This window comes from Zea mays, chromosome 10, assembly GCF_902167145.1.
Source record: "Zea mays cultivar B73 chromosome 10, Zm-B73-REFERENCE-NAM-5.0, whole genome shotgun sequence".
Lineage (NCBI taxonomy): Eukaryota > Viridiplantae > Streptophyta > Magnoliopsida > Poales > Poaceae > Zea > Zea mays.
The window spans coordinates 143,123,957-143,151,055 of NC_050105.1; the positions used below are offsets into that span (position 1 = coordinate 143,123,957).

Here is a 27,099-nt window from a genome sequence, read left to right on the forward strand (position 1 = left end):
CCATCAGATATTTTTAGATTAATCTGGAATAACCGTAAGATATTAATCAAGTATGATGACATTTGATCAAATTAGGTCGAATAATATGACAACGACGGGCTCCAACTCGACAGAGAGCATTGAACAGAACACGAGCAGTGTGGTAAGGCAAGTTGATTCTTGCCATGATGCTTACCGTGATGGATCGGGGGTCTTGCTGCCTCCTTTGATTTCCTGTCTTGTGTGGTTGGTTAGAGTCTAAGTGTCTGATAACATGTTAGAACTAGAAGTAAAAGTGAAAGTACATGAAGTGGAAGAAGTATCTGTTGTATTGATCTCTGTACATATTTATATAAGGGGAAGAAGGGGTGCAGTGAATAGGTGTCTAATCTAGAGACAATTGTTCAATGCATCCATACCAAAGGACACACCATTTGATTACAATTAATTGTCTAATCTATGTCTTGATGTTGTCTTCACGATGAATGAGATCATCTCTTTTGGTGAATAGGTGTCTTTTTGAAGAGACAACTTTTCACAACAAACAGAGCGTTCACCGAAGCGAACCGGTTTTTGTTTGAGCGTTCGGTATCGGCTGCTAGTACAGATGCGTTTCCACGGGACTAATCAGGAAACTGAGAACGCCAAAATTGCCGGGTGCATGGTGCTATCCCCCGTTCTCCGTCAGAATGAATGGCTGCAAAGAAATACGATGGAACCGTTAACCCCCACCGAATTTCAATATGTGAAGTGCAATCTTTGCTCTTTACCCTTTGTGTTCTTCCATTCTCTATATGTGATTGATGGACATCCCAGCTTCACATGGCCTCGCATGGTCCATCAATGATAAGCCTTTGCCTGCTCTTCAATGTTGTATTTGGTCTCTCGTTGCCAAGTCATTTTTGTATGCTCCATCTAGCTAATCATCATTTACCCTTTCCATCTTGCCATACATAGCTATTTTGTATCTTGCATCCACGGTCGTAAAATCACATTGTCATTTTATCATAAACTTGAATTTTCATTCCATACTATCTCTTTGTTTATTTATTGACAACTCATGATGCTTCTCATTTCATAAAATCACTTCAAGTCCATTACTCCATCTGTCCCAAAGTTTTTTTTTAATTTGTCCAAGTCAAACTATTGTAGTTTAACCAATTCTAAGCCTAAGAAAACATTCAACTTTGAAGAAGTTTTTTTTACTAAAAAGTTAGTTTTAAAAAACGATCTTAATGGTTTCTGATATTTTTTTCTAAAAATGAAAGTGACCTTTTAAAAAAAAAGGTCCGTGCAAAAGTTTATAAAACTTGAAATTTGACTAGAAAATGAAAACTTGGAAACCTAGGACTATGGTAGATTGGTAGTTTTTTTATGAACATATGTGGTGCATAAGGGAGTTTGGTGCACACGGTACATATATGAAATTATTATCATCTATCTCAGATCTAACATCTCTGTGCGTTCGCTATATTTTAAAAACATCTCACGATCCAACGCACAACAAACGGCCAACGATACATCAGACACCTGAAAATCCGTGTCCCAAGCAAACAAAACAACCGATTTTTAAAAGTAAGTTTTTGAACAAGAAGTACAAGTATTCTATCAATTTTATTAAGTCTTGATCTATAATGCCATAGCAATAAGACACAACTTGGTGGACTATATTTGGGATCATAATATTACCCTCTTAATTCTAATTTATTTTAAGTTAGTTTAGCTAATTTGCTTTATGGTTTTTACTTATATATTTATATATCTAAATATATGTACAAAAAAACTATACGCATTCCTTTGCTCCATCTCAACTTATCCCGATTGTTGTCTAGAGTCTAGACCTGACCATTCCTGCACTACAAACTCCACCCCAGTTTGCCAGCATTATGATATTTTTCATGCACAACATCTGTTCTATACTACTCACGTAAACCTGCAAGAAATGGACATAGTTTTAAAACAAATTAAACCAACGAAGGAACCGAGATGTGCATCGCAAAGCAACTTTAAACCAGACACGGCACCAACAATGTACAACCTTATTGTTAGTTTATTATTAGGTGACTAAAGACAGGTACCATCCCATTTCTTACACTTTCAACAGTTTCACCCTTCACATTCTTTTCGCCATGTATATAGCGCGGTATCATCATCTCCCTAATCTATCCCCCTCCCAAATAAATTTGATTATCCCGTCAGGCCTGAAAATTGCATCAGCGCTTGTCTGATCGCTTGCTACAGATACTCCGCTTGTATTCTCTCTCTGTTCTGCTCCCACCACACCTTCGCCCTCTCCTCGCCGAACCTCTCCCGGCTGCAACACCACAGAAACATGGAACAGGCATCAGGCATGCATGGCATGAACCGTGTGATCAAGAAGGACTGATCAGTGCCATACCTGAACCGGATGCGGCGGAGCTCGCGGGTGCCGTCGCCGAGCTCGCGGATGGTGAGGCACACGCCTGGCTCGTCCTCCTCGACCCACTCCGTGGCCTCCAGGTCGCTCGCGTTGCTGAGGGACACGGAAGCCTCGTCCCGGGACGACGCGGTGGCAACCGACGACGGGTCGTACGGCGACGGGCCCCCGCCGCCCATCGCGGACGTGCCGGCCGCCGCAGAGTTGAGCATGTTGAAGTGGTGCGCCCACACGTGGTCCGACGGGTCGGGCACGGCCGCGGACGGGAAGTATGCCGCCCTGGCGGAATGCGCGGCCGCGTACGGTGCCGAGGAGGACCCTGCCGCCGTTGCCCTGAACGACGCGCTCCGGGCGAGCCGTTCTTTGCTTGCCACCGGTGGCGGCGGCACTGTGATCGGGCTGCCCCTGCTCGCCGAGCCGACACGGGAGTAGGACGAGTCCCTCTGCGTCGTGCGTGCGTGCATTCCAACACTTTGTCGGGTTAATTTTTAAAGCGGGTCGTCGAAACGATGGACGATGCAATGCATGCAGTGTCCTGTAGCGATACCCACCAGCGCGGAGTCGTCGACGGAGGACGCCGGAGTGGAGCACCCTTGCTGCCGGCCGCTGAACGTCACCACGTTGTACAGCTCCACGATGCGGTCGTAGTTCTCGCCCCACCACCGCTGCGCCTCCCACTTGTTGAACATCTCCCGACTACGACGACGTACGTAGCATATACGAGATACGACCATGCACTTAGGAGTCAGTTCAGTTGCAAGAATCAATGGTCGTCGCAGTGAGTCGTTGAGCAGGGGAAGCAGTAGTGGCCGCGTAACGACGACACACCTGAAGCGGATACGCTTGAGGTCGTTGCCGCCGCTCGGGATGGTGCCGAAGGTGATCTGGACGCCAGGCTCCACCTGCGCCGTCCACTCCCTGACATCGTCCCCGGCCGCCGCCGCCTCGGTGCTCGGAATCCATCCGCTACTCTGGGGGGTTTTGCGGTTGCTCCTGGTCAGGTCCAACGTATCCGACGACGCGGTTCGCGCCGCACCACCGGCGGCGCCTGCACCTGCCAATGCGTTGCCGAGAACCTTGTTCGCCGGCGCGAAGCCGGTGACGTCGATGAAGCTGGGGTAGGGGCGGAGGTACCTGCCCCCGCCGCTGCTCCTGAACGACTGGGCCCCGGGCGTCCCTCTGCACTGCTTGCTGGAGCCGGAGAACTTGAGCACCATGTCCTTGAGCTGCAGACAACATTGCATTGTGAGAACCTAGTTACCCACCACCACTCAAAGAGTCATGTCATGGGTCAGAGGGAATGAACGAGTGTGACGCACGTAAGCTCTGACGCGAACTAGCATATAAGTAGCTATCAAGTACTGCCCCTGATCAGTTTTAGTAGGTATACGCGCGCATACTAGTATTATATTTAGGGGTTTCAATGAAAGCCAAATTCGATAAACTTTGACCAATAGCCAGTCAGCTAATGTGGACAGTTAGTTTTGTAAAGCTTATACGAATAGAAGAATACTCCAAAAGTATTTTAACATGATATTGATTTTGTAGCAATTAACGATATATTTTTGTAAATGGAAGTGGTGGTCAAAGTACACTTGCAAAACCTTTTTCTTTTGAAAGCCTAATATGTTAATACAACTAAAAACGAACATCATATTATCAACATAAACATATCTTGGAAGCACTCACAGGTATGATTATATTGTTACATACAACTTTTTAGGTTTACATGATCAAGAAGGATCCATGGTGACTAATGAAGGATCCAGAATGACTATCATCACCTAGCTAATGATGCAGTACTCAACAAAGCACACCCGTAACGCACACGCTTAACTTAAAGCAGCTACGTCCATTACGCTGAACACAGCTACAGAAAGAAGAACTGACACCCCCTACACACACAGAAGAAGAAAAAAAAAAGAAGAGAAAGAGAGATTGAAGAACTGCAACTCTGAGGACCACTCTAGATACCTGATTGTAGGGACACACACAGGGTCCGGCGTCCGGGGCAAATCTTTACCCTTTTGTCTGTATCAAGGAACCATGCTGTGGCACAATGGCATGCATGCGAGGATTGCGGCTCATAATGGCAGCGCACGCAGCAGCTTATGGTCCTGGTCCTCATGCTGTGAGAGGGGTGCAACGCGTGCATGTGTTATGCCATGCGTTGGCGTTGCGTGCGCGCACGGAAAGACTACAGCCGCCGCAGATGCCAGGGTCGCCGCGGCAAGGCACGTCGGCACGTCGATGTCGCGGGCTCGCGGCATAATCCGCGCCCGCGCCCCGTGTCTGCGTGACAAGGGCGCGGCCGGCAGGCCGGCAGGGGGAGGCCCAGGCTGGGCGCGGCTGCGGGGCAGCAATGCAAGCAGGGCCGATGCCGTGTGGACCACGCGGGACCGCCATGCATGGCCCGCGACGCCCGCCTTTATTTCGATGGCGAATGCCGATTGCCGGGAGCTCAAGAAACGACGATAGCCAGCAAATCCCAGTACGTGGACGTCCCATCCCAGGTCACATAGAATGCAGGCGCGGCATGCCTTTCCACGAGGAAAAGAGGGCAGCCATGGCGTACGTACGTGATCCGGTTCCAGGGCGCGCGCGCGCAGTGGCTGCAGAGAGTTCGCTTGTGGGGTTCAAGTAGCTGCAGAGGACGACGGCATGGACAAGGAAAATGACCTTCAAAGACGACGGCGAGCTGACGACCGGGTGATGTGTAGCCGTCCACCAATTGAAGGCGCTAGCTCTGCGTACTACTACGTGCGTGGGGCGGCGGAACTACTCCTGTGGCTCAGCAGCAGCACGCGGGCGCTAGCTGCATGCAGCAGCTAGGCTTTAGCCAAGTAGGTAGCTAGGATCGATGCAGGCAGAGTGGCAGAGACAGGCAGCTGGGAGTATGGCCGCCGGCGGCCGATGCGGATGCGTGCTTTGTCTCATGCGCCCTCGTCAACCACCGGCCCGTTTGGATCGATGCAATTGGCGTCTTCCTCCGATTCGACGACACGGCCCGGCGCCCCGCAGGCGTCCGCGCGCTACTGGTTCGCTCTAGCTTGGCCAAGTTCCTAGCGGCATGTTGTTAGCACACAGTGGCGTGCGCAGCCGCAGCGCAGGCACACTGGTGTGCGTGCGCGTATAGCTTGTGTGGCAGTCATGTACGTAGAGGCAGGCACGAACAGGCTAGTAATAATACGTAGTAGGACGTAGCATGCATGTAGAGGCGTCGTGGCAATTAAAAAAGAAGAAGGGGCAGTGCAGAGAGGGACGACGGTACCTGTGAGGTGAGGGACTTGACGGCCTCTTTGCCGTGAGGCGTCGTGGCCGCGGCACGGGAGCCGTCCTCTCCGCCTTCCTTCGAGGAGCACGCAATGCATGCCAGCATCTTCTGTTGCCGCCGCCTCTAGCTAGCTGTTGCTCTACCGTCTATCTATCTCTAATCGTCGGGCTACAACCTGCACCCCTGTCGCAAGACGTGGTTAAAGTTTTTTCGTATATATACATTGTTTATAAATTATCTTCCAGAAGTGAAATGGAGATAGAGACGAGCTATATGCACATCTGTATGTTAGTATGTATCTGCTAGCTGCAGCTATATATCGAACAGTGCAAACAAGACGAAAACTAGCTAGAGATACTGGATGCCTTAGTGTATATATATGACGGTAAAATAATACTCCATCGTCGGTCGTTTTAACTATTGGTTTTGATGTCTGGACGAAGATAAATTTAGACACATATAAAACAGATACATAAAGTATTGTATGAATCTATCATTTAAGACGTAGGGAGTACTGTACATGCATTGCATCTGGTAACACCATTTCCATGCCAGCGTGCGTGTAACAAACAGTAAAACGCAAGCTAGCCAAAACCTGCATCGCCCTGCTGAGCGATGCTGACATCAAACCCGTAAATTAATACTCCCTCCGTTTCTTTTTATTAGTCGCTGGATAGTGTAAAATTGCACTATCCAGCGACTAATAAAAAGAAACGGAGGGAGTACTGTATATAAAGTACAGAGAGACAATGACCACTGTGTCTATATATATCTGCGCGCACGTACCGGCCAGCAGCAGGCCGGTGACCCATCCACGCGCACGAACGACGACGAGAACCCTACCTGTGCTCTGCCCTGCGTCGACAAGGTCTCGCCCCGTCGTCCCTGCATCACAGGCCCTCGTTTGGAATCCTTTACCCATCCAGGCAGGGGTCAACGACTCAACACTGCATATGCGAGGTATAGGCGCGGATAGAGCAGTAGATCGAGCTTATTGCGTGCAGTTTCCACCGGCGCTAGCTAGCTAGACGACGTAAACGAGGCAGAGCGGTGTATTAGCAGGTCGGTCGACGGAAGCAGCTACTCCAGCATGCATGCAAATGGCAATGGCGGCATGCCAATGGCAGTGTATCAGCTTCACGCATGCATTTCGAGATTTACATAATACTCCCTAATAGGTCTTTGTTAGGTCCAAAAAGAAAAAGAAGGCCGATCTGTGCCGTTCGATGTGCTTGGGGAACGGCCTAGACACGTCCTGCTCCATAATTCAGGTCAGGCTGTATGGGCCCGCTAGTAGGCACCATGCCGGACCAGGCTCACAACTCAGAAGCGAGCTAGGGCTGCATGCAAATCTACATGCCCGTGGTCGTCGAAGTGTAATCTAGCAGGCGGCAGGCCGGCCGCCATTGCCCTCGCTGCTTGCCTGCCCGCAGACGCCCTGCTGCTACTGCCCCAGCCCCACCACCCACGCTGCACAGTGGACAGGCGCGTCGTATGGGGAAGACTCCAAACGAAGCAGCAGCCAGCAGCTCGGCGCACGAGGCGTAGTACGTCGCAGATGTGATCAGTAGCATCAAGTCTATGCTGCTGTCGTGCTCCCAGCCTCCCCCAGCCTGGACTGTATTGATCTCCTCACGCGCCGGCCGGGCCCCGTCCCGTCCAAGCGCCCAGCAGCCAGCGAGGCAACGTGCGGGACCCGCCTAAGATTTACTAGCAGCGAGCGAGATCCCTTTCCCTTTCTGATTCTGAACGTCGTAGTAGGAATTGTTTTTCAATTCCGGCCAGCCCGTTGGAATTTATTAAGACGTGCTGCTGCAGATGCTAATGCTATCGCCGACGAAACGTTTACTATGTCGCATCGCATGCAGGCAGATGCAGCAGAACTGCGGCGGCGCGGCGCGGCCCTGCCAACCAACCTTAAACCCTTGCCTGCCAGCCAGGTGGCAATTGAATACGAGATGGATCGGGCTAGAGATGACGGACACGAGTTATAGAGTATAGACAGTGGCAGCGTCCGCGAATTTACCCGCCGCCGCCGTGCAAAAACAGTGTGCGCGCCCCGGCACCAGCAGCTAGCGGTTTGCATTGCCCGCGTACGGTTCCTCTTCTCCGTTCCCTGGCCGCGTCGGCGTCGTCGCCGACGAGCCCCCACCCCACCGACCAAGACAGTATGGGGTCGGAGTTGTCACCCCCAACTAAAAACCACTGGTAAGTAGTGCTCTTTAAAAAAAAACTTCAACCACGCCATAGAACAGAAGGAAAAAGATCGAGCGAGCAAACAAAGCAGAACAGAAAGAGAGAGAGGCAAAAAAAAAAATAGCGTGGAAGCTAGCTAAGCACGACGGGCCATGGGAATGTATCTCGAATCCATGCGAGCATGCAGTGGCGCTGGTGACTTACCCGCAGAGAATCCACGTCCGGGCGGTGAAGAAGGCGTCTCTTCTCCCCTCGCTCGCCGAGAGCCGATGGGTGGATGGAGAAACGAAGGAGAAAGAGAAACACGGGATGGGAAGGCGGCGTCGTCGGGCGCTCGGCTCGGCTGGACTCTCCTTTTCTAAAAAGGCGGGCCGGCCTGCGACCCCAACACAACCCAGGCGGCCAGGCGTGAAGAGAGCCAGAGAGAGGTCCGGAGCTGACGTGGTGTGAAGAGAGAGGTGGTCGCAGGACGCAAGTCATCGCCAGCGACTTGCGGCGGGCCGGCTGCGGCTCGGGTCGGACTAGAGATGTCCAAACAGGCGGCCCGGCCCGGTCCGGTCCGGGCCCAGTGAAGCCCGACCCATTTTGGGCCCGGCCCGCCAGGCACGATTAGAAAACCGGGCCGGGCCGGTTAAGTACGCGGGCTCAATTTCGTGTCCGAGCCCGACCCGTAACGGGCCTAAACAAGCCGGGCCGGCCTGTTTAGCACGAAAAAAGCGGGCTATGCGGGCCGAAAAGCACGTTTTAGTGTAAAAAAAGCGGGCTTAACGGGCTTAGAGCTAAACGGGCCGTGCCGGGCTAGCCCACCGTGCCTAATTTCCTGTCCGAGTCCGGCCCGCTTATTCGTGCCGGGCCGGCCCGGGTCCGCATATAACCGGGTCTAAACAGCGGGCTTCGTGCCGGGCTCGCGGGCCTCGTGCTTATTGGACATCTATAGGTCGGACCGCGTGTATCGCGGCCGCTCGTCGGTCGATGATGCTTCGATCTGTGGGCTGGGCTATGTGTGATCTCCTGTCGGCCGACGGTGGTATTCGAGATGGAGTCAGAGCAGCGGCACGGCAACACGTCGTCGAGAGGCGGCGGATGCTGGATCACATTCACGGTATGTATTCATGCATGTGAAATCAAATCAACGCGCAAAAGACTGACGCAGAAAATCCAATAGAAGTTCGTAACAAAAAAAAATATAGCTATACGGTACGCTAGATGCATGGTTGTGCTGTGTATCGACATGTGCTGTCAATCTATAACAAATGCCTAAGGCTGCTGTACAGATACTGTTTTTACTGGATTTTTTCCCCTAACAAGTGTTAATGAACCTTATCATATACTACCTCCCGTATTTTATATTTGACGTTTTTCAGTAGAATATTAAACTATCCACGACTTTCTTGTTCTTTTTATTCTGATCCTCATCTTTTTTAAGGATTTAAAAGAAACATCCATAAAACTATTATATTTATAAAAGCCACCACTATTATCAAGATTAGCTAATGCCATAGCCGAGGTATCAATGTGACACAAAAACATTGCCGTTACCAAACTTAGACTACCCTCGCGATCTCGTCACCTATTTTAAATTATACCCTATCTACAACACGTCCACGTGCGGTTTTAAAGTAGTATTTTGCGCGTTCATATCCATTCGTGCCGTGTTGTACTTTACGATCACTTGCTCTTATCTCATGTTTTTTTTCGTTGTTGTTGTAAACATCATACTAGATCATCTAATTATCCAAAAATGGGGAAAATAAGTTAAAACTAATATAAGCATGTTGTTAGTTGTCGACAATAACCAATCCACGTCGAATTAATAGAATATTTGTGGTTACCATAGCATTGGCTTATTGTCACCTCGACAAATAACCCAAAGTTGTACTAAGCAAATATTGAAGAACACATCATCAACTACATCGATCTGTGTGCGTCTGCTGCACGCGGTTATAAGTTATTTTAACTTTTTTTTGAAAGATAAAAAAATCTCAGTTTTGATCTTAATTATATAGCAATCATAAAGATCCACAACATTAAATAGATATACTATAAAATATGATCAATGTCAGATCTCATAATGATATCGGATATCATGACCATTATTGATTTATAATGTAATCTTATTTAAATTTGAAATACTTTGAATTTATGCACACAACCCTTCCAAACCAATGTATCCTCGACACAAATCCTTCAACCGGTCGTCTAAAAAAAACTGACGAACCGAGCAGCGAAGTCGCTGTCGACCGTGACATGGCTCCCCAGTAGGACCATGGTCTCGTTTGGTCACCGCAACCGCAACACCTGTCTGGGAGACTGGGACGACACGTGGGGCCGAGTTGACGTGGGTCCAACAGATCCCGCCGTTGGATCGGATCTGGGGCGTGTGGTGGCTGGCCTGAGCCCCTGGGCGCAGGACCCACCCAATAAGGGCCAAGACCAAGGATTCGGTGTGGGGGCTGGTAGACGTACTATGGGCTGTCGTCTTATGGCGCCCACGGCCCACCTCACCTGACCTGATCCACTGGAAGCATTTTTTTATATATACTAGATCAGGGTGCGTCCTTTCGGACGCCCTATCCAACACAAAGGAAGCAAACTGAACTAATGCCTATAAATGCATTTTAAATCAATATGATGCTAGTAATGTCCAACTTTTTTGCTAGCTTCAAGGCCATTTGGATCTCTCATTAAATCATGCAGTGCCTAGTTATCGTGTTATTATTTTTACTGTTGCAGTCTTATATTTGGTAATTCTATCAGAGCCTCTACTGTATGTGTGAAGGCGGAAACCTGAGGAAGCTTTTGTATGAACACTATCAAACTAATTAATAGGGCCAGAGGTATCACACAACAGAGTAACAATTTGCAGTAACAAATAGCACAAAAAATATTATCCTCTTCTACTCTTAAAGGCAGAACATGATGGACTCATGAATATCGATCACCATTCCAAACTTGTACGTGGATATATGCAGTTTTCCTTTTATAAAAAGAGAATCAAACGACTACACATGATATGAAGAAGCTCAATGATGAACCTATCTCTCGATGTGCATCAGGCTTCATGCAGTAAGATGGTTGCGTAGCTCCACATCGATGAGGACTATATGTCTTATGTTAAAAAAAGTGATATAATAAATTTTAGCTCCATATAATATATTGTTAATCAAAGTTAACTTTTTTTATTTAGGAGAGATGTAGATGGGCTAACATTTGTGACCAAAATAAATATGTTATAGTTTTATCAGTGGCAATACTATATTTCAAATATTGTATTGTGCCCAAAACTACATTTGTTTTCTAACAAAGTGGACACATTCAATAACGAAATAGTTTGTGCATGATTAATAATTTCAACCACACAATATTCAAGTCAAGTTTGCATACGAAAACGATGGTTCAGTATGCCTTACAGCTTTGAAAGTGAATTGAGGCTTCCAAATAGTACAACAATTTACTGAAATAGCGAGTTGCGGCTGAGAAGCGAAACCAAACTGGATATAGAATATTGATCCAGGGAAGCTATTTTTTTGCCAGATTCATGTATTTGCTTTGAATCAAATTTCAAGAATCGAATAGCATGAATAATATGTACAGGTTGTGAGGCATCACATAAAGGTAAGGTTTGATGGCAACTGGTATGTTTTGAAAATTTCAGCTACAAAATTAAGCCGAACAACATTTAATACTATCTTACCGGTGCAGAACAACATAATGTATGACCATAGCTCTCATCATAGCACCACAAAACACGCAGTCTGTCACATGAAAAATAACAATAGCCAGGTAGTGAACTTATTCCTCCTACCGAAGGCTGAGCAGGCGCACACATATAGATTACTGTAGCCTATTGATACAAAACATATACCAAAAGCTTTACTCTTACCAATTGTAAGGACGATGGCTAACAAGCTCATGGAACACATTTGGAGGAGCCATAACTCTAAGCTGGATGAAAAACTCCACAAGGTTCTACTGGATGTAGGTAGCTTGAAGTAAAAAATAGCCTAACCAACAACTATCGAGCATCGTAAGTACACAGTTCAGGAAACAATATTACTCATGCAAAAGTGGGAAAACCCAAAATCCAAGCAGTGTCGCGGCTAGGCCCTAGCGCGAGGGCCACGCGGTGGAGGAGGTCAACAAGGGAGGCGGCGAGGTGGGGCTGGTGGCTAGCACCAAGCAGGTGGGAGAGGAGACGACAAGAGTGCGCGAAGAGGCAGCCGCAGCAGTGAGGTCGGCGGTGAGGAAGATGTGGGCGAAGGAGGGAGCTGGTGGGAGAGAAGGTGGTCAAGGGCGAGAGCGGAGGAGACATCGGCGACCGGAGATTAGAGTGATGGCGACGGAGGCGGCTGGGCGACGACGGTAGGGGTGGAGGAGAGGGCAGCGGCGTGACGGAGGGCAGATACAAGTTTTGAGAATTGGGAGCAAGATTGGGGCCGAACCTGGACGGTGACTGCGGGTTGCTTTCTACAAGCCTAGAGGGGTTTTCTAGAAAATGTGCAAACACACGCGTCGGCAAGGCACGGATCGTTGCGGCCGTGAAGCGCGGAGGAGCCACCAATTCCGAGTGTCTTTTAATACTTTAGACTAGAACAGGAGGCGCCCTTACGGGCGCCCTATCAACAAAGTGTCAGCTATATTGGTGTATCAGAACATTTTTAATTCCTATCTTCGAGATTCCAAATGTTACAATCTGTAGTGTTACACTGATGATGAATTGATGAGCAAACACCAAACAGCTCTGTCGAAGCCTGATGCTGATGGTTCAATGTTTCAGCAACAGCACATGGCAAAAAAGAAAAGAAAAACTCTTTCTAGAATCCTAGCAGACAAAATCGTTGTCCTTGTTGAACATGGTCAGGTCTAACTCCTGCCAGTTGGTTCGCAGGGTGATAAAAAAGAGGACGCAGTTCTGGCAGAGGAGGCTACATATCTGCCCCATCCACAGCCCCTGGACGACACAGGCATGCATTGTTAATTTGGTACATTAACATTCATTAATTATTTGGTACATGAACATTCATTCATTCAGAATAGAACAGATATTGTACCTTGGTTTGGAAGGCGAGCGTGAATCCGAAGAGGATGGCGAGCGGCAAGCCGATGACATAGAAGGCCACCAGGTTTGTCCACGCCGCCAGGTGCTGCCACCCGCAGCCCCTGGTGACGCCGCAGAGTACCCCCTGCGTGGAGTCCAGCACGACGGAGCCGATGAGCAGCGGCGTCATGGAGGCGAAGGCGCTGACCACGGCCTCGCTGGTGGTGAAGAGGCGCACCCAGAGGTCATGGCCGAGGCCCAGTAGCAGCAGGAACACCACCCCCAGCATCAGGGACAGCGCCAGCGACACGGTGAGCGCCTTCCTGGCGTTGGCGATGTTCCGGGCTCCCAGCTCGTTGGACACCCTTGTGCTGATGACAGCGGCGAAGCCATAGGTGATCATGTATGATATGGCTTCGGTGTTTTGGCTGCTAGCAAACACGTAGAAATTACCACTTTATGTATTGTCGAAATGAATGATGATAGTAGCTAGAGTAAGTTAAGTTAATTACCACATCACAATGATGGAAGTGCTGAGCTGAGAGTCGGGCATCAGCCCTGCAAATAGCACAAGGATCTCGAACGACAAGTACTCGAAGCTGCAAGCCAAGCCATGCCATGCCACATTTTCAACAAAACAAATCTACAACACTCTGAAATTCAAGGATGGGTTACACGATATACCTTGGTATTTTTCTTATCATTCAGAATTGAATTGCCTTCTTTCTTCAATGGAACATAGGAGCTGCTTCGGCGTCTATTTCCTGTACTATAAGATAAATACCATAGCCTCTGACCATTATATGCAGAACTTCATAGTTTGGTTAACAGATAACCATGGTAATAGATAAATTTCAATGGAAACTAAGGAAAACCTTGAAATGGACGTGTCTGATTGGTTACCACTTAACAGTTACATGTTAAGGGGAGCAGAACGACAAATAGATGGTCGCCACTTAACGCGTCTGATTGATGAATAACAAAAGTAGTTTGTGCGAACAGAGCAAAAAATATAATGATATATAACCAGTATGAGGGACATAATGAAGAAGAGATCAAATTGTGTGCATAGAAGTTTTAAGTTACCTTGTCTCAGACGGTCGCCACCATCCATCACGTTGGGCATGCTGGTTATTATGTATCAAAGGGATACTTACATTTGTCCAATCATCACCTGGATTTATATCCATAGGTTTCATATGGCTGGAAAAAGGAAATGAATCAAAATTTTCAAGTTATTTTTTGCCTGAGCATATAAAATACTAAAACAACCAAATAATGCTCTATAACATGCATTACAATCATATATGTTTGGGAGATATACTTTGGCACAGTTAATATCACACAGAGATAGAATACATGAGAAATATGCTTGCACGATTAGATATCAGGCATTCATACAAGAAAGATGGCACCATTAACCATGCACAACCAAATAATGAATGCACCATCAAATAGGAACTGACCTTTTTGAGAGCACCTTATCCAGCATTAGGGAAAACATACTAAGGGTTTGAGAAATTATTCACCGCATTGATGCTTCAAAGGTTGAATTTCCCACAAAATTGGTTAGCAGGAGACAGCCAGAGCAACAATCAAACGAACACAGAGAAAGAGAGTCTGACCATAATTTCTAGTAAAGTTGCAAGTGTTTCTTGTTTTAGCACAAGCCACATACAACAGGGAATCGATCCAAAATAAGGTGACAAGGTCTGCACGTAGGGTTAAACACCACAACGGGAGGTATGTATGTGGTACTGGTAGGGGTGATAATGGATCACGATTCAAAATGTTTCTCCACAATTTGTTAGGGTCCTAAATTAATTTTAGTTCAATAATAAATATAAATATAACCTGATCATAACCCGATCGGATTCTTAAATTTTAGTGTAAAATTTAGAGCCCATTGTCACCCTGGTACTGGAAGACATATTCTAGCTAACGCAATCCGCATAGTTATGTATATAAACGTTACCAAACTACAAGTGCAGCTCCAATTCAATCAGCAAAAGCCAAGCGAACAGTCCATCCACAAAAGATAAGCATATCACCTGTCGTGTGTTCAAACTCCAGATTTGTGTAGGCTGCAAACAAGAAACACAAGAACATGAGTATAAAAGTGCCATAGATATTCCCTGTGATGCGCTTTTCTTCTCCAACCCTGCCTAATTATAATAGAATATATGGAGTGCTAAAGCATTGCTAAGACAACACAAGGAAGATTTTGACCACTTTTCTGCACTTGAGCAGGCACTAATATGTTAATAGGTAGTGCCTTTTAGACTTTCAGTAAAATAAGAAAGTTGACCTTCATAATATTAGATTTTCTGAATACAACAAGTAATGAAATCACATAGTCAAAGCTGGTAGCCTGGCACCGTTAGTACCTGCAACTGATAAATTGGCCAACGAGTAAAGCTAGAACTACTGCAAATGGTGGCAAAATAACATAAAAGACTACTTCTCCTTATCAGTGCAAAAAAATCATTGCAAAGTGAATGCATAATGATGCAACAGAAGGCTTTGTTGCCAATAGGTATGCACGGATGCTCTGTTCCTTGCAGTACTGGGTGTTAATCCATTTATCTAAGAACCAGTAGTACTGGGTGCTCTGTTCCTTGCATGAGTGCACAACATGTTAATGTTCTGCGTTGCTTCACACTAATTTCATGGAAATTTTATCTAAAGTTTTCCACAGTTTTATAAATGACTCATGTAACACTTGTTTGAAAGAGCAATGAAGCATCATCGATTATTCAAAGATCTCAGTGACTCATTGAATACTTTGAATTTTTTTGAATAATTTCACAAAATTCTCTACTAATTTGTGATTCACTGCTTTCTTTTAGATGATTTCAGAAGGCAGATTTTAAAAAATCCTAGTTGTGAGAATTTTTGGAAAATTCAGTCAACTGAATGAAGCAGCATATTTAAAATCTTCTGAACAACAAAACAAGCCTAACTGAATATTCTATTAACATTTAGAGACCACACTGTTCTTTACTTAATGTTTCTTTATCCATATCCATGTTTGGGATTTTTTAGGCTAGGCAAACATAATATTAATGAATGAATGGATAGACTACATGAGTGCTGCCATGCAGATCAAGAGGTAGTACCAGTTGCAACATCTGATCTAGTGTATTCCTTGCAGTCATCGTTTCTTGGATAAACTGCCAGTGGTTCACTGGCATCTTCTCATAGATGAGTCTATAGATCCTATGTATTTGGTCGTGATGACAGCAGCAGTAGGAACTTACCAAGCTTGTTTTGAAGCTCTACTCTGCTTTATCCATGAGTTTGAATCTGCCCTATCATGGCATTCATTTCTTGTCTCCCAGAATGTGCTTGGCTATTTTTTATTTCCATCCTGCAGGACCAAGCCAACTCCTCTCAACCCAAGAAGGCCAAGTTCAGTCCATAGCCAAAACCAGTGGGCACAAGGGCAAGTACGGGGTGTAACATGAGTTCAGGCGTTTCACTCTTCGACATCCTGCGCAGGACTTCGGAGCAGAGCAATCAGGAAAGCTGTAGCATAGTCAGCGGTGCATCGGTTCTCGGCATTCAAATTATTAATAAAGAGGTTTTCTAGGGTGAGCTCGAAAAATTGATAGCTCCCAGGAGGTTCAAGACAGATCACAGTCTCACAGATGGTGCCTGTATGGTTGGAGATTCTGAATTCTGACCACTGGCCTGGAAGTTCACGACGAAAGCTATCTAGAAAAAGGCTTCAGGCGAGGCTCGTGAAAAAGGAGAGGCGAGGATGGCTCCTGGTTGCCATTCATCTTCGTGCTGTTAGTGCCGTGAGGGTGTGCTGTTGGAGCTTATGGTTTAGTAAGGCGTTGAGTTAATTTCGAGCTTCAAACTGTTGAATATAAAGACCTTGCAAGAGTTTCTGGATTGCATCGTCACTATGGCGCCAGTTTTTTTTTCTGCACAGCTGGGGACGGTGGATGTTCCTGAACTAGGGGTGGTAATGGATCGTGATCCAAATGGTTCTTCACAAAATGTCAAGGCCCTAAATAAACTATAGTTCAAAAATGACTAGTAATAGAGCCCGATCCTAACCCGATTCGATCCTTAAAACTTATAGTGCAAAATTTATAACCCATTGTCAGCCCTATCCTGAACTGAATGTTGAAGCCTGGCCCTGCTGTAGATTTTGAACTCCAAGTCTTGTTCTATGTGTGCTCGTATGCCCTTCAGATTGCACGCAGAATTTCTTGAGAGGATCAAGGCCGAGTGTAATCTATTGCCTATAGCTGGAACACTGCTCCTCTGAAAGTTAAAAAAAACTTTAATCCTTGGTTGTGAAGCACTTAGGAGAACTACAAGCCATGAATATAATAATTGATCATAATAACCACTTATGTAAAATGATGTCATAAAGCTATACAAATGCACATCTATAAGCACTACAAGTCTACAACTAAGCTAATGAAGCACAAAATCCATTGAAAAAATAACGATATGGGCCACAATAATTGTAATGTATGTATGATCTATTACATATACACACTTTATGAGGATTTTGAAACAGGTACTCTGAATATATTGTCAGCAAACCACAAAAGGACGAATACATCTGGTTCTCATCTGGAGTTCATGTTCACGAGAGACGAATCAAAATCGAATCAATCGGTCGATCCGCCGGTACTGTCACGGAAGCGAACATCGATGAGCGGGGGATTCGGACCAGGATCAGTACCTAGGGCTGGGTGGACGTTGGTGGCGAGCGCGGCCTTCTTGTGGTGGTGCACCGCCGCCTTCTTGGAGACGCCGCCAGTGGGCTTGGTAGTGGCGGCGGCGGCGTGCGTCTTCTGCTGACGGTAGAAGGACTTCATGTCGCCTCCGCCGCCCCTCGTCATGGCTCCGGCGATCTCTCTCCTGCTGATGGCGCTGCTGGTGGCGCTGGGTTGGTCGTTGAAGACGATGGGAATGGGTTGGAATGCGGCAGCAGAGGAGTGGGTTTGGTGGATTTGGATTGAGAGGGGGATGCTGTTTATTTATACGAGAAGCGTGACGAGGTCGATGAGCGCCTTGCGCGGGCGGCGGAGCCGGCCCTCGTCGACCTACAGCGGCATCCGCCGTCTCACCCCGAGCTGTCTCGCTAGGGTTTAACCGCCGTCTGCATGCCTCGCCGCAGTGCATGCCTCCTCTGGCGCCTCCTTATGGCAACGGTGGGGGGAAGAGGAGGAGTAGCTGTGGTGCCTCGGTTGGGAGGATGTAGCGATGCGACCACGGCCTAGCTGCGGTGCTGCGACGACGGAGAGGAGGTGGCTAGCGAGGGTGCGGCGGGAGTCGCATCGACAAGGAATACGTGGTGGTGGCCGGTGGGATTGGGGATTTGGCTAGGGTTGCCCTAAAGGCGGAAGCTGCCTGCCTGCCTGGGTGGGGAGGAGGGGCCGGGGGCGAAGGTCGATGGGGGCATTCGACGCGGACGACTGCTTGCATTCCGCTGGATTGAACGATGAATTCGGGTCCGCTCTACGCGTCGCACGCAGATAAGGTGTCGCCCGCGGAAACGCGTAGAGCGTCCGAAACCCAAGCGTCTTTTAACAAGAAGTAATTAGATATATAAAAAGGTGTAGCATTATTTCGACAGATTTGTTTCGACACGTTGACCAACCTCTGTTGAAATTGAAAGGCAGATACGCATGTACGGATTATAAGTAGCATGCAAACAAGCTCAAACGCTCACATGCATGTCGAGTGAAAACTGGAAGTAACGACATTGTTACTACGTACGCGCAGTACTGTACTGTACTAGATAAAATTGCAGGGAGCACGGCCACTTTTTTATACGGTAGAAGTACATTAACATTTTATATATATATATATATATATATATATATATATATATATATATATATATATATATATATATATATATATTTGTGTGTGTGTGTGTTATAAGTACATTGCTGGTTTGGTAGTACTGACAGAACACTACTAGTGAGTAGTGAAGCCGTACTGAACGGCATGCGACGCTAGTACTGGTACTCACCTAGCGCTTGCTTATGGGGTGTTTGGTTGCTCCTGCTAAAGTTTAGCCCGAATCACATCAATCGTTTGACTTTTAAATAGGAGTATGAAATATAGACCCAACCAACTGGACTAGATTCGTCTCGTCTTTTAATCTTCGGCTGACAAATTAGTTTTATAATCTGACTACATTTAATACCCGGAACGGAGGTTCAAACATTCGATCGGACAGGGGCTAAATTTTAGCGGGGTGTAACCAAACACCCCTTGTATGCACATGCGATCGACCGACTAGTCTAATCTGTTCGAACCGTCACACACATCCTATCAAAACAGTTCATTTATAAAACAACTGCTAGTAGATCTCGTGCGCTATTTCGTTGATAAAACAACCAGTCGGCGGCTAGTCCGGCTCCATCCATCCGGCGGCAGGACATGGAAGACTAGTAGTAGTAATATTTCTACGCCGCTTTCTGCTTTCGTCCACTAGCTAGAGTTATTCAGCGTTCAAAAAGACGGCGGGGGCGGTGTGCAACTAACTGTGCATGAATTGGTGGCAAATGTGTACTGTATTGCGGCTGGGAAGCGCTGTGTCTAATCCTGAATTAATGCGCATGGTTTCTTGAGAAAGCTGAAGCGAAGAAAGCACGTACATGCACTTGCACTGTGACTGCCGACGAGGCGACGACGACGTTATGATTACAGAACAAAAGCTAAAGATGAAATAAAGCAGCGGGCAATGTGACTGGATGATAGTTCCTTCTTGACAAGGCAAAAATGAGCTAGCGAGCAGCTTAATTACATTACCGTTGTTGTGGTAACAATACCATCATCATCATCATCAGTTTTTTTTTTTTCTGGTATCCGCCTGAAATGGCAGCTCCAGCTATCATCATCTGTGGCAGCCACATCAACCACCTCACCGCACAGCACTCCTAAACAGGAAATGCTCCGGTCGCGACCCGCAACAGTAAATCTTATTCTATTTTTTTTAGATCCCAGCGAGCGTCGTATCGAGCGCGAGCGGGCGAAAGCAGATTCACCCTGACAGACGGCCGGCACAGGCGTCCTCCTATTGTTTTCTACGGAGTTCGGCCGACGCACAGCATGCAATCCAATCCAATCCACGCCTACAGCGGGCAGCCCCAGAACGCTGCACACACGAGCGCGCGCCGGGCTGCAGACCGTTCCATTCCAAGTCCAATTGGCAGATCAAGCGCGTCAGTGCCGGCGGGCACGGGCGTCGGGTTCCACGGCGACTTGGATCGTGTCGCGCGGCCGTGCGGGCGATGCCAACCGGGGGCGGGGCCGGTGCGGTTGCCATTGCCAGGGACCAGACCGTGCAGCATGCATGCAACGCAAGCAGCAAGCCGTAATGATCCAGCTGCGCTGCGTGCATGCAGCGCCATGCCGTGGTCGCAACTTTTGATGCTCGGGCGGGCCTAGAGCCTATGGGGGGGCAGGGGGGGGGGGGGCTATGGTATGCTGTAGCCCACACTGTTCCGAGGTTTGACTTTCAGCGGCTTTGGTACGGGACGGGACGAGGGGTCAGGTTTCGCAGTCCCTCGTCCTCCTCTCCGGCTCCTGCAAGTGCAAGGTCGCACCACCTGGCGTCACGACTTGTTTCTAGCAGTACTACGTACTCGTACCTGATGAGTGCTGGACCGCGCTAGCGCAGAGAGTAAATGTGCGCGAAAACAGATAGGACAAGACAAGGGGACGATCGGGGCATTGCACATTTGCACCGAGCCCCAGCCTGGACCTGGAGGGATGGGTCGCGTTGGCGTTGGTGCGACAGTGCTGACCTCCTCGCTGCTGGTCTGCTGGACGAGGATCACGTCGCCGAGAGGACGTACAGCCTTTGGGAAAAGGCGGCCACTCGAGTTCAGTTCAGTCCAGTCCAGTCCAGTCCAGTCCAGTCCAGTCGTGTTGTTGTTAGGATTTATGGGCTTGACCCAATTAAGAAATTCAAATAAATCCCAGAAAAATCTCAAAAGCCCATACAAGTGGATGGCTAGAGGATAGGTGGAACCAATAACACCATATTGCTAGCTCTAGTGGAAGCCACACTCACTCACCAAGTTATGGATGAGAGGAGAGAGTGTGAAGAGCCACACGCGCGCGCGCTCGCTCGCCTGGCCGGGGTGAAGGGCGCGGGCGCACGACATGCGCGTGAATGGTCCGCCGAAATCCGGCCCCTCGCCTTGCGGGGGCGCGGCTACCTTTTGCCGTTCGATTTTTTGGTTTCTTGGCTGTTACGTCTATCCTAACCGATCGCTATAAAATCTCAACTGATTGCGAAATTTTTGTGGGCGGATAAGACCAGGGGTCGCGCGGACTCGGCCCTATAAAAGGAGCCCGGCAGTCAGCCTCCAAATCATCCCAATTCGCTTTCGCCTCTCTTCACAGCTGAGCCGCCTTCCAGTTCTCTTCATCCCGATCGTAGAGGTGCATCTGCGATTAGGAGAGCAGGTCTCCGGAACCCTTCGCCTTCTAGATCCTGCACCAGGAGAGGCCGAATAAGGTTTTTGGGAAGCGTCTTCACGCGACTGCTCGTGATCTGACTGACCTCGTCGACCCTGCTGATTTCGCTACTTCGACGTCGTCGACCCTGCTGATTCCGGCGCGCGCCATCTATCAGTATGTCTAATCAGTACGCATCATCTGATTTGACTTTTTACTTCAGTGCTTGTGATTTTGTCATGATTTATATTCGGAATTTAATATGTAATTTGTTTAATTATTCAACAATCCAAAAACCTTATTGTAGACAATTTCCTAGTTTTTCTATGGCTGCTTTTGCCGATGCACTCAAGCCAGAAAAGTTCAATGGTATGCACTTTAAGAGATGGAAAGTCAAGGCCACGCTCTGGCTTACTGCTATGAATGTCTTCCATGTTAGTAAAGGCAGACCTGAGGGTCCACTGACTCCTGAACAGGAGAAAGAGTACGACCATGCCAATACTATGTTCACGGGAGCCGTTCTTAGCGCCCTTGTTGACCGTCTGGTTGATGCGAATATGCAGTACACAGACGGGAAAGAGTTGTGGGATGCACTTACTACTAAGTATGGTGCATCAGATGCTGACAGTGACCTGTATATCATGGAGAGCTTTCATGATTATAAGATGGTTGATAATCGCTCTATTGTAGAGCAAGCTCATGAAATACAGTGTATAGCCAAGGAGCTCGACCACCTTAAGATAGTCCTTCCTGACCGATTTGTGGCTGGGTGCATTATCGCAAAGTTGCCTTCTACATGGAGGAACTTCGCCACATCTCTGAAACATAAGAGACAGGAGATATCAGTTGAAAATCTGATAGCGTCTCTGGATGTTGAGGAGAAAGCTCGAGCTAAGGACACGGGATCTAAAGGAGGCGAGGGCCACTCCAGCGCCAACATGGTTCAGAAGAACCACAACAAGGGCAAAGGAAAGCCAAAATCTAACAAGCACAACAAAACTACCAACTTCAAGAAGAAGAAGAACACGGCTGAATTGACATGTTTCGCATGTGGCGAGGCGGGTCATTTTGCCAAGGATTGTCCTGATCGAGCGGATCGCCGTGGCAAAAAGGGCAATGTCAACACAGTGGTCGTTAGCAATGAGGAAGACAAAGGGTATGGTAATTTACCTTTTATCTTCTCAGTATTTCAATCACCTAGCTGGTGGCTTGATAATGGTGCTAATGTTCATGTGTGTTCTGACATTAACTTGTTCTCTTCTTATCAGGGCGCCCGGGATTCTTCCGTGCTAATGGGGAATGGGTCACATGCTTCTGTTCATGGCACTAGCACGGTGGATCTGAAGTTTACTTCGGGAAAGATCGTGCAGCTGAAGAACGTGCATCATGTCCCTTCTATACACAAGAATCTCGTTAGCGGAACCCTTCTGTGTAGAGATGGGTTTAAGGTAGTTTTGGAGTCCAATAAATTAGTTGTGTCTAAGTCTGGACAATTTATTGGTAAAGGCTATGATTGCGGAGGCCTGTTCCGCTTTTCTCTGTTAGATTTCAATAATAAGTCTGTGAACCATATTTGCGCTAATGTTGATGATCTTACGAGTATTTGGCATTCTCGTTTGTGTCATATTAATTTTGGCTCTATGTCTCGGCTTGCAACCATGAGTTTAATTCCGAATATCACCATAGTCAAAGGTTCTAAGTGCCATAGTTGTGTGCAGTCGAAGCAACCTCGAAAGCCTCACAAGGCTGCTGAGGAGAGACACCTAGCACCTCTAGAACTCATACATTCTGATCTATGTGAGATGAATGGTGTGTTGACAAAGGGTGGTAAGAGATACTTCATGACATTGATTGATGATGCGTCTAGATTTTGCTATGTATACTTGCTAAAAACTAAAGATGAGGCTTTAGACTACTTTAAAATCTATAAGGCTGAAGTTGAAAACCAACTAGAGAGAAAGATCAAATGTCTTAGATCAGATCGTGGTGGCGAGTTCTTTCCCAAAGTCTTTGACGATTTCTGTGCAGAACATGGCATTATTCATGAGAGGACTCCTCCCTATTCACCCGAGTCAAACGAGATTGCTGAAAGGAAAAACCGTACGTTGACTGACCTGGTGAATGCCATGTTAGACACTTGTGGTTTATCTAAGGCATGGTGGGGGGAGGCAGTCCTGACTTCATGTCATGTTCTGAATAGAATTCCTATGGGCAAAGAAGAGAAAACCCCTTATGAGAAGTGGGTTGGGAGAAAACCATCACTTTCATACTTGCGCACTTGGGGGTGCATGGCGAAAGTCAATGTACCAATTAATAAAAAGCGCAAGCTTGGTCCAAGGACAGTGGATTGTGTCTTTCTTGGATATGCTTCGTGTAACATAGCATATAGATTTTTAGTAGTTAAATCTGAAGTTCCTGATGTATATGTTGATACTATTATGGAATCACGTGATGCTACTTTCTTTGAACATATATTTCCAATGAAAGACATTCATAGCAATTCTAGATACTCTTCTGAGATAACTCCTGAACATAGTACACCTATTGAGAGTTTTGAACAGCCACATGAAATTTTCCTAGAGGAGGATGACAATGATGCTCCTAAAAGGAGCAAGAGACAAAGGGTTGTGTTGGGGACTTGTTCTCAAATGCTTAGAATTAAGAACAAGGCAACATAAAATGTTAAATGTTAATGTCCTTCGTCCATGAAACATTATTCTCTTGAGAATAATGGATCTTAGACGAAGGTTGATAAAAAGCATAATTACGAAGCTCGTATCTTCGTAATAAAATTTCAATAAAAATTATAAAATGACATAGAATAAAAGGTATAAAAGGAATACATACATCATAGATGAAATACATTGTATTTACTTAATATATTGAACTATTAAATACAATAATACCTTTGCCTTGGCAAAGAGTTGAATTCCGAGAGATGCGATTGTAATTAATCGAATGCCTGAACAGTAACGGAATACTGTTCACTATTTATAGGCACAGGACGCAGCCTGTGAGGAATTACAAGTATGCCCCTTATAAAAACTTACAACATTGACTCAGACCTTTATGGACTAAAAGGTCATTCTATCTTTAAGTCGGTTTGTAATGCCGAAGCTTTACGAAGAGGAACCTTCGGCTATCTTATACAAACAGCTTCATCCGAGGACCACTTCTTTCTATAAGACCTTCGGCGATGAAGCATAGACCCAACAGTAGCCCCTTTCGCGGTGCTAGATCGTTTTTCGTAACGAGCTTGATCCGTGAAAAAAGTTTCTTAGGCTTCGGAGCGCCGAAGGTCTCAAAAAACACCTTCCCTGAGCTCGTTGTCGAGAAACGATTCAATCTCCCTGCGCGTAGCGGCCCCACCTTGCAGAGTTACTGTTCGGTCTCTGCGGTCCACCGTACAGCGAGTGCGAGCGGGTGTCCGCCTGGTGTAAAACTTCTGGCGCTTCGCCTTCTTACCTGCGGCACTATATAAACAGACGAGTAGGTGTAAAGTTACCACAGCATTTACTGCTATTTGCACTGTTTTGCTGCCAAAATTTTTAACCGTCGCCGAAGCTTGTTTGTCGGAATCGAACGAAGCTCCATCTTGAAACCTGCTTCGGAGGAAAAAAGTATTAAAGTTTCACAAGTTCATAGTTAAATGGCCAGAGTCCGTTCTACCGCTAGGGTTGAGCGTGAGGGGGACGAAACTGAAGCTTCGGAGACTGTCCCTATCTCCGAAGCCATGCAACGATCCGGGCTAGTGACTTCGGAAAAGATTCCTATTGATGATGCGGAACAAGCAATCGCTGAAGCAGAAGGAGAAGATGCTGAGGAAACTGACCCCGAAGATGATTATCACCTTGCCACGCCAAGCAAACCCGGCCATTTGGACTTCGGGAAATCTACTGTTTCGAAGGCTGATCTGTCCAAGATGGTAAAGTCAGGCTATTTTACTGAAAATCAAAAGAAGCTATTACGCTTCGGGGGAGAAGAGACTACCCCAAAGCCGGAGAAAGATGAAATTGTTATTTTTAAGAGCTTCCTAAAGGCTGGATTAAGATTCCCTCTTCATGGGATTATTGCAGAGATATTGAAGAATTTCGGAATCTATTTTCACCAGCTAACCCCTAACGCTATCGTTAGGCTTAGTGTTTATATCTGGGCACTCCGAAGCCAGGCGGTGGAACCGTTTGCGGACAGCTTTTGCCGAGTTCACGAACTGCACTATCAGACAAAGGCTAGAAAAGATGGATTACATGACAATTTTGGTTGCTATAATTTTGCTTATCGGAAAACTATGAAGTATCCTGTGATCAGCTACCGAAGCAAATGGGCAGCAGGGTGGAAATCGGAATGGTTCTATGTCAAGGTTGATGACGATAAGGAAAAGCTTGTGCAAAGTCCACTTGAACTAATCTTCGGAGAAACCCGCCCCGAGTGCCACATGTTACCAGAGGGTCCGACTCAAAAAGCAATGTATGAATTCAAAATAATTGCAGAGCACATCAGTACAAGGGACCTAGTCCAGGAGTTTTTGGCTTTCAAGGTTTTTCCTAGTGTAAAAGAGTGGGAAATGCCGAAGCTGAAGGGGGAGAAGAAGAAAGGTGAACTTGTACGTTTACCTTACTACTTCAAATTTAAGAAATACTTTAAAACTCCTTGCCAAGAGTGGCTGGATACGATTGAAGTGATGTGCAATGAGATACTTGGCAATTATTCCAAGAAAGAAGATCAATTGATGACCGCGGCCTTCGGCACCCGTCCGAAACGAAGGCTAAATCGAGTGTTGGACGCCTTGGGTTTCGAATACCCAGACTACGAAAATCTGAACAAAGGTGCCGGAGGCCAAAAAAGGAAAAGGGTAACTGAAGCCTTAGATGAAGGTGAAAAAGAGCCAATAAAGAAGAAAATTCCGAAGAAAAGGAAAACTTCTTCTCCGAAGCAACAAATATCCGAAATAGAAGAAACCCCCGCATCACCTTCTGCTGCTGTTGTTGAGGAAATTCTGAAGGTAATGACTGAATCCTTACCTGCGAAGCTAAGCCCACTGGGTCCTCAACTGACAAAGTTTTTTCAGAAGGACAAGGAGCCCGAGAAATCGAGGAAAACAATCAAGGCAAAGAAACAAAGAATCATTACCGTGACAGAGGTAATTGACAAAACGCCGCCAAGAGCTTCGGCCCAAAAAACACGAGCAGCTGCAGAGGGGGCAGATATTGAAATTGCACCTTCGGAGGCCGCAGCTGCCGAAGCTGCCTCAGCTGAAGATTTGAATTTGGAGAGCACAATTGAACATATTGACCAAATGCTGCTAGACATGGCTGCAGAAGAAGCTACCACTGCTGCCGAAGAGGCCGTGACCGCAGCGTCAAAGAAAGGAAAAGAAATTGCTGATGAAGCTTCAGAAAACGAAGCCTTCGCGTTCCAAAACTTAGTCGGAGAACATCTATCAAAAGCTGAAATAGAAGAGCTTAAAGAGTATGCCAAATCCTATGGATACAAACCTGGGGCACTCCTCTTCGGAGGCGTTGATGATGAGAAATTAGAGTGTATTCGAGACCAAACAGGGGCCAAAGTTATCAGTACTCTGTCCAAGAGTATTGGATTCCCGAAGCTAGAAACAGACATCAGCCGCTATCGACGACAACATGTCGTTGGTAGTTTATTTTACTCCAACTTCAAGGTGAATAACTTGTCCCTTAACTTTTATTGCTTCTAATAAAACATGTCTGACGAAGGTTGTGTTCGTGTAGAGTA

At 46.8% G+C, this 27,099-nt stretch overlaps 1 protein-coding gene and 1 pseudogene across 4 annotated transcripts; both read right to left on the bottom strand.

Annotated features, from left to right (window-relative positions):
- Positions 1–1,968: 1,968 nt before the first annotated feature.
- On the bottom strand, positions 1,969–8,275 carry LOC100501926 (uncharacterized). Of its 3 annotated transcripts, none has more exons than XM_035963171.1 (6): positions 8,070–8,275; positions 5,667–5,852; positions 3,224–3,621; positions 2,947–3,091; positions 2,378–2,838; positions 1,969–2,293 (listed from the first exon to the last, which is right to left on the bottom strand). In XM_035963171.1, exons 2-6 carry the CDS (start codon positions 5,772–5,774, stop codon positions 2,215–2,217), a joined length of 1,191 nt encoding a protein of 396 aa, XP_035819064.1. In that variant the 5' UTR covers positions 5,775–5,852; positions 8,070–8,275; the 3' UTR covers positions 1,969–2,214. The 3 variants fall into 3 exon arrangements, with proteins under 3 accessions (XP_035819064.1, XP_035819065.1, NP_001353872.1); XM_035963172.1 differs by having other exon boundaries at positions 5,667–5,844; positions 8,070–8,233; NM_001366943.1 differs by lacking the exons at positions 5,667–5,852; positions 8,070–8,275 and having other exon boundaries at positions 2,169–2,293; positions 3,224–3,724.
- A 4,239-nt stretch (positions 8,276–12,514) lies between these two features.
- Positions 12,515–18,334, bottom strand: LOC103642031 (uncharacterized; annotated as a pseudogene). The gene is made up of 5 exons (NR_151622.1): positions 17,612–18,334; positions 13,588–17,181; positions 13,416–13,502; positions 12,917–13,331; positions 12,515–12,816 (listed from the first exon to the last, which is right to left on the bottom strand). The product of NR_151622.1 is annotated as an uncharacterized protein (transcript).
- Positions 18,335–27,099: the final 8,765 nt, after the last annotated feature.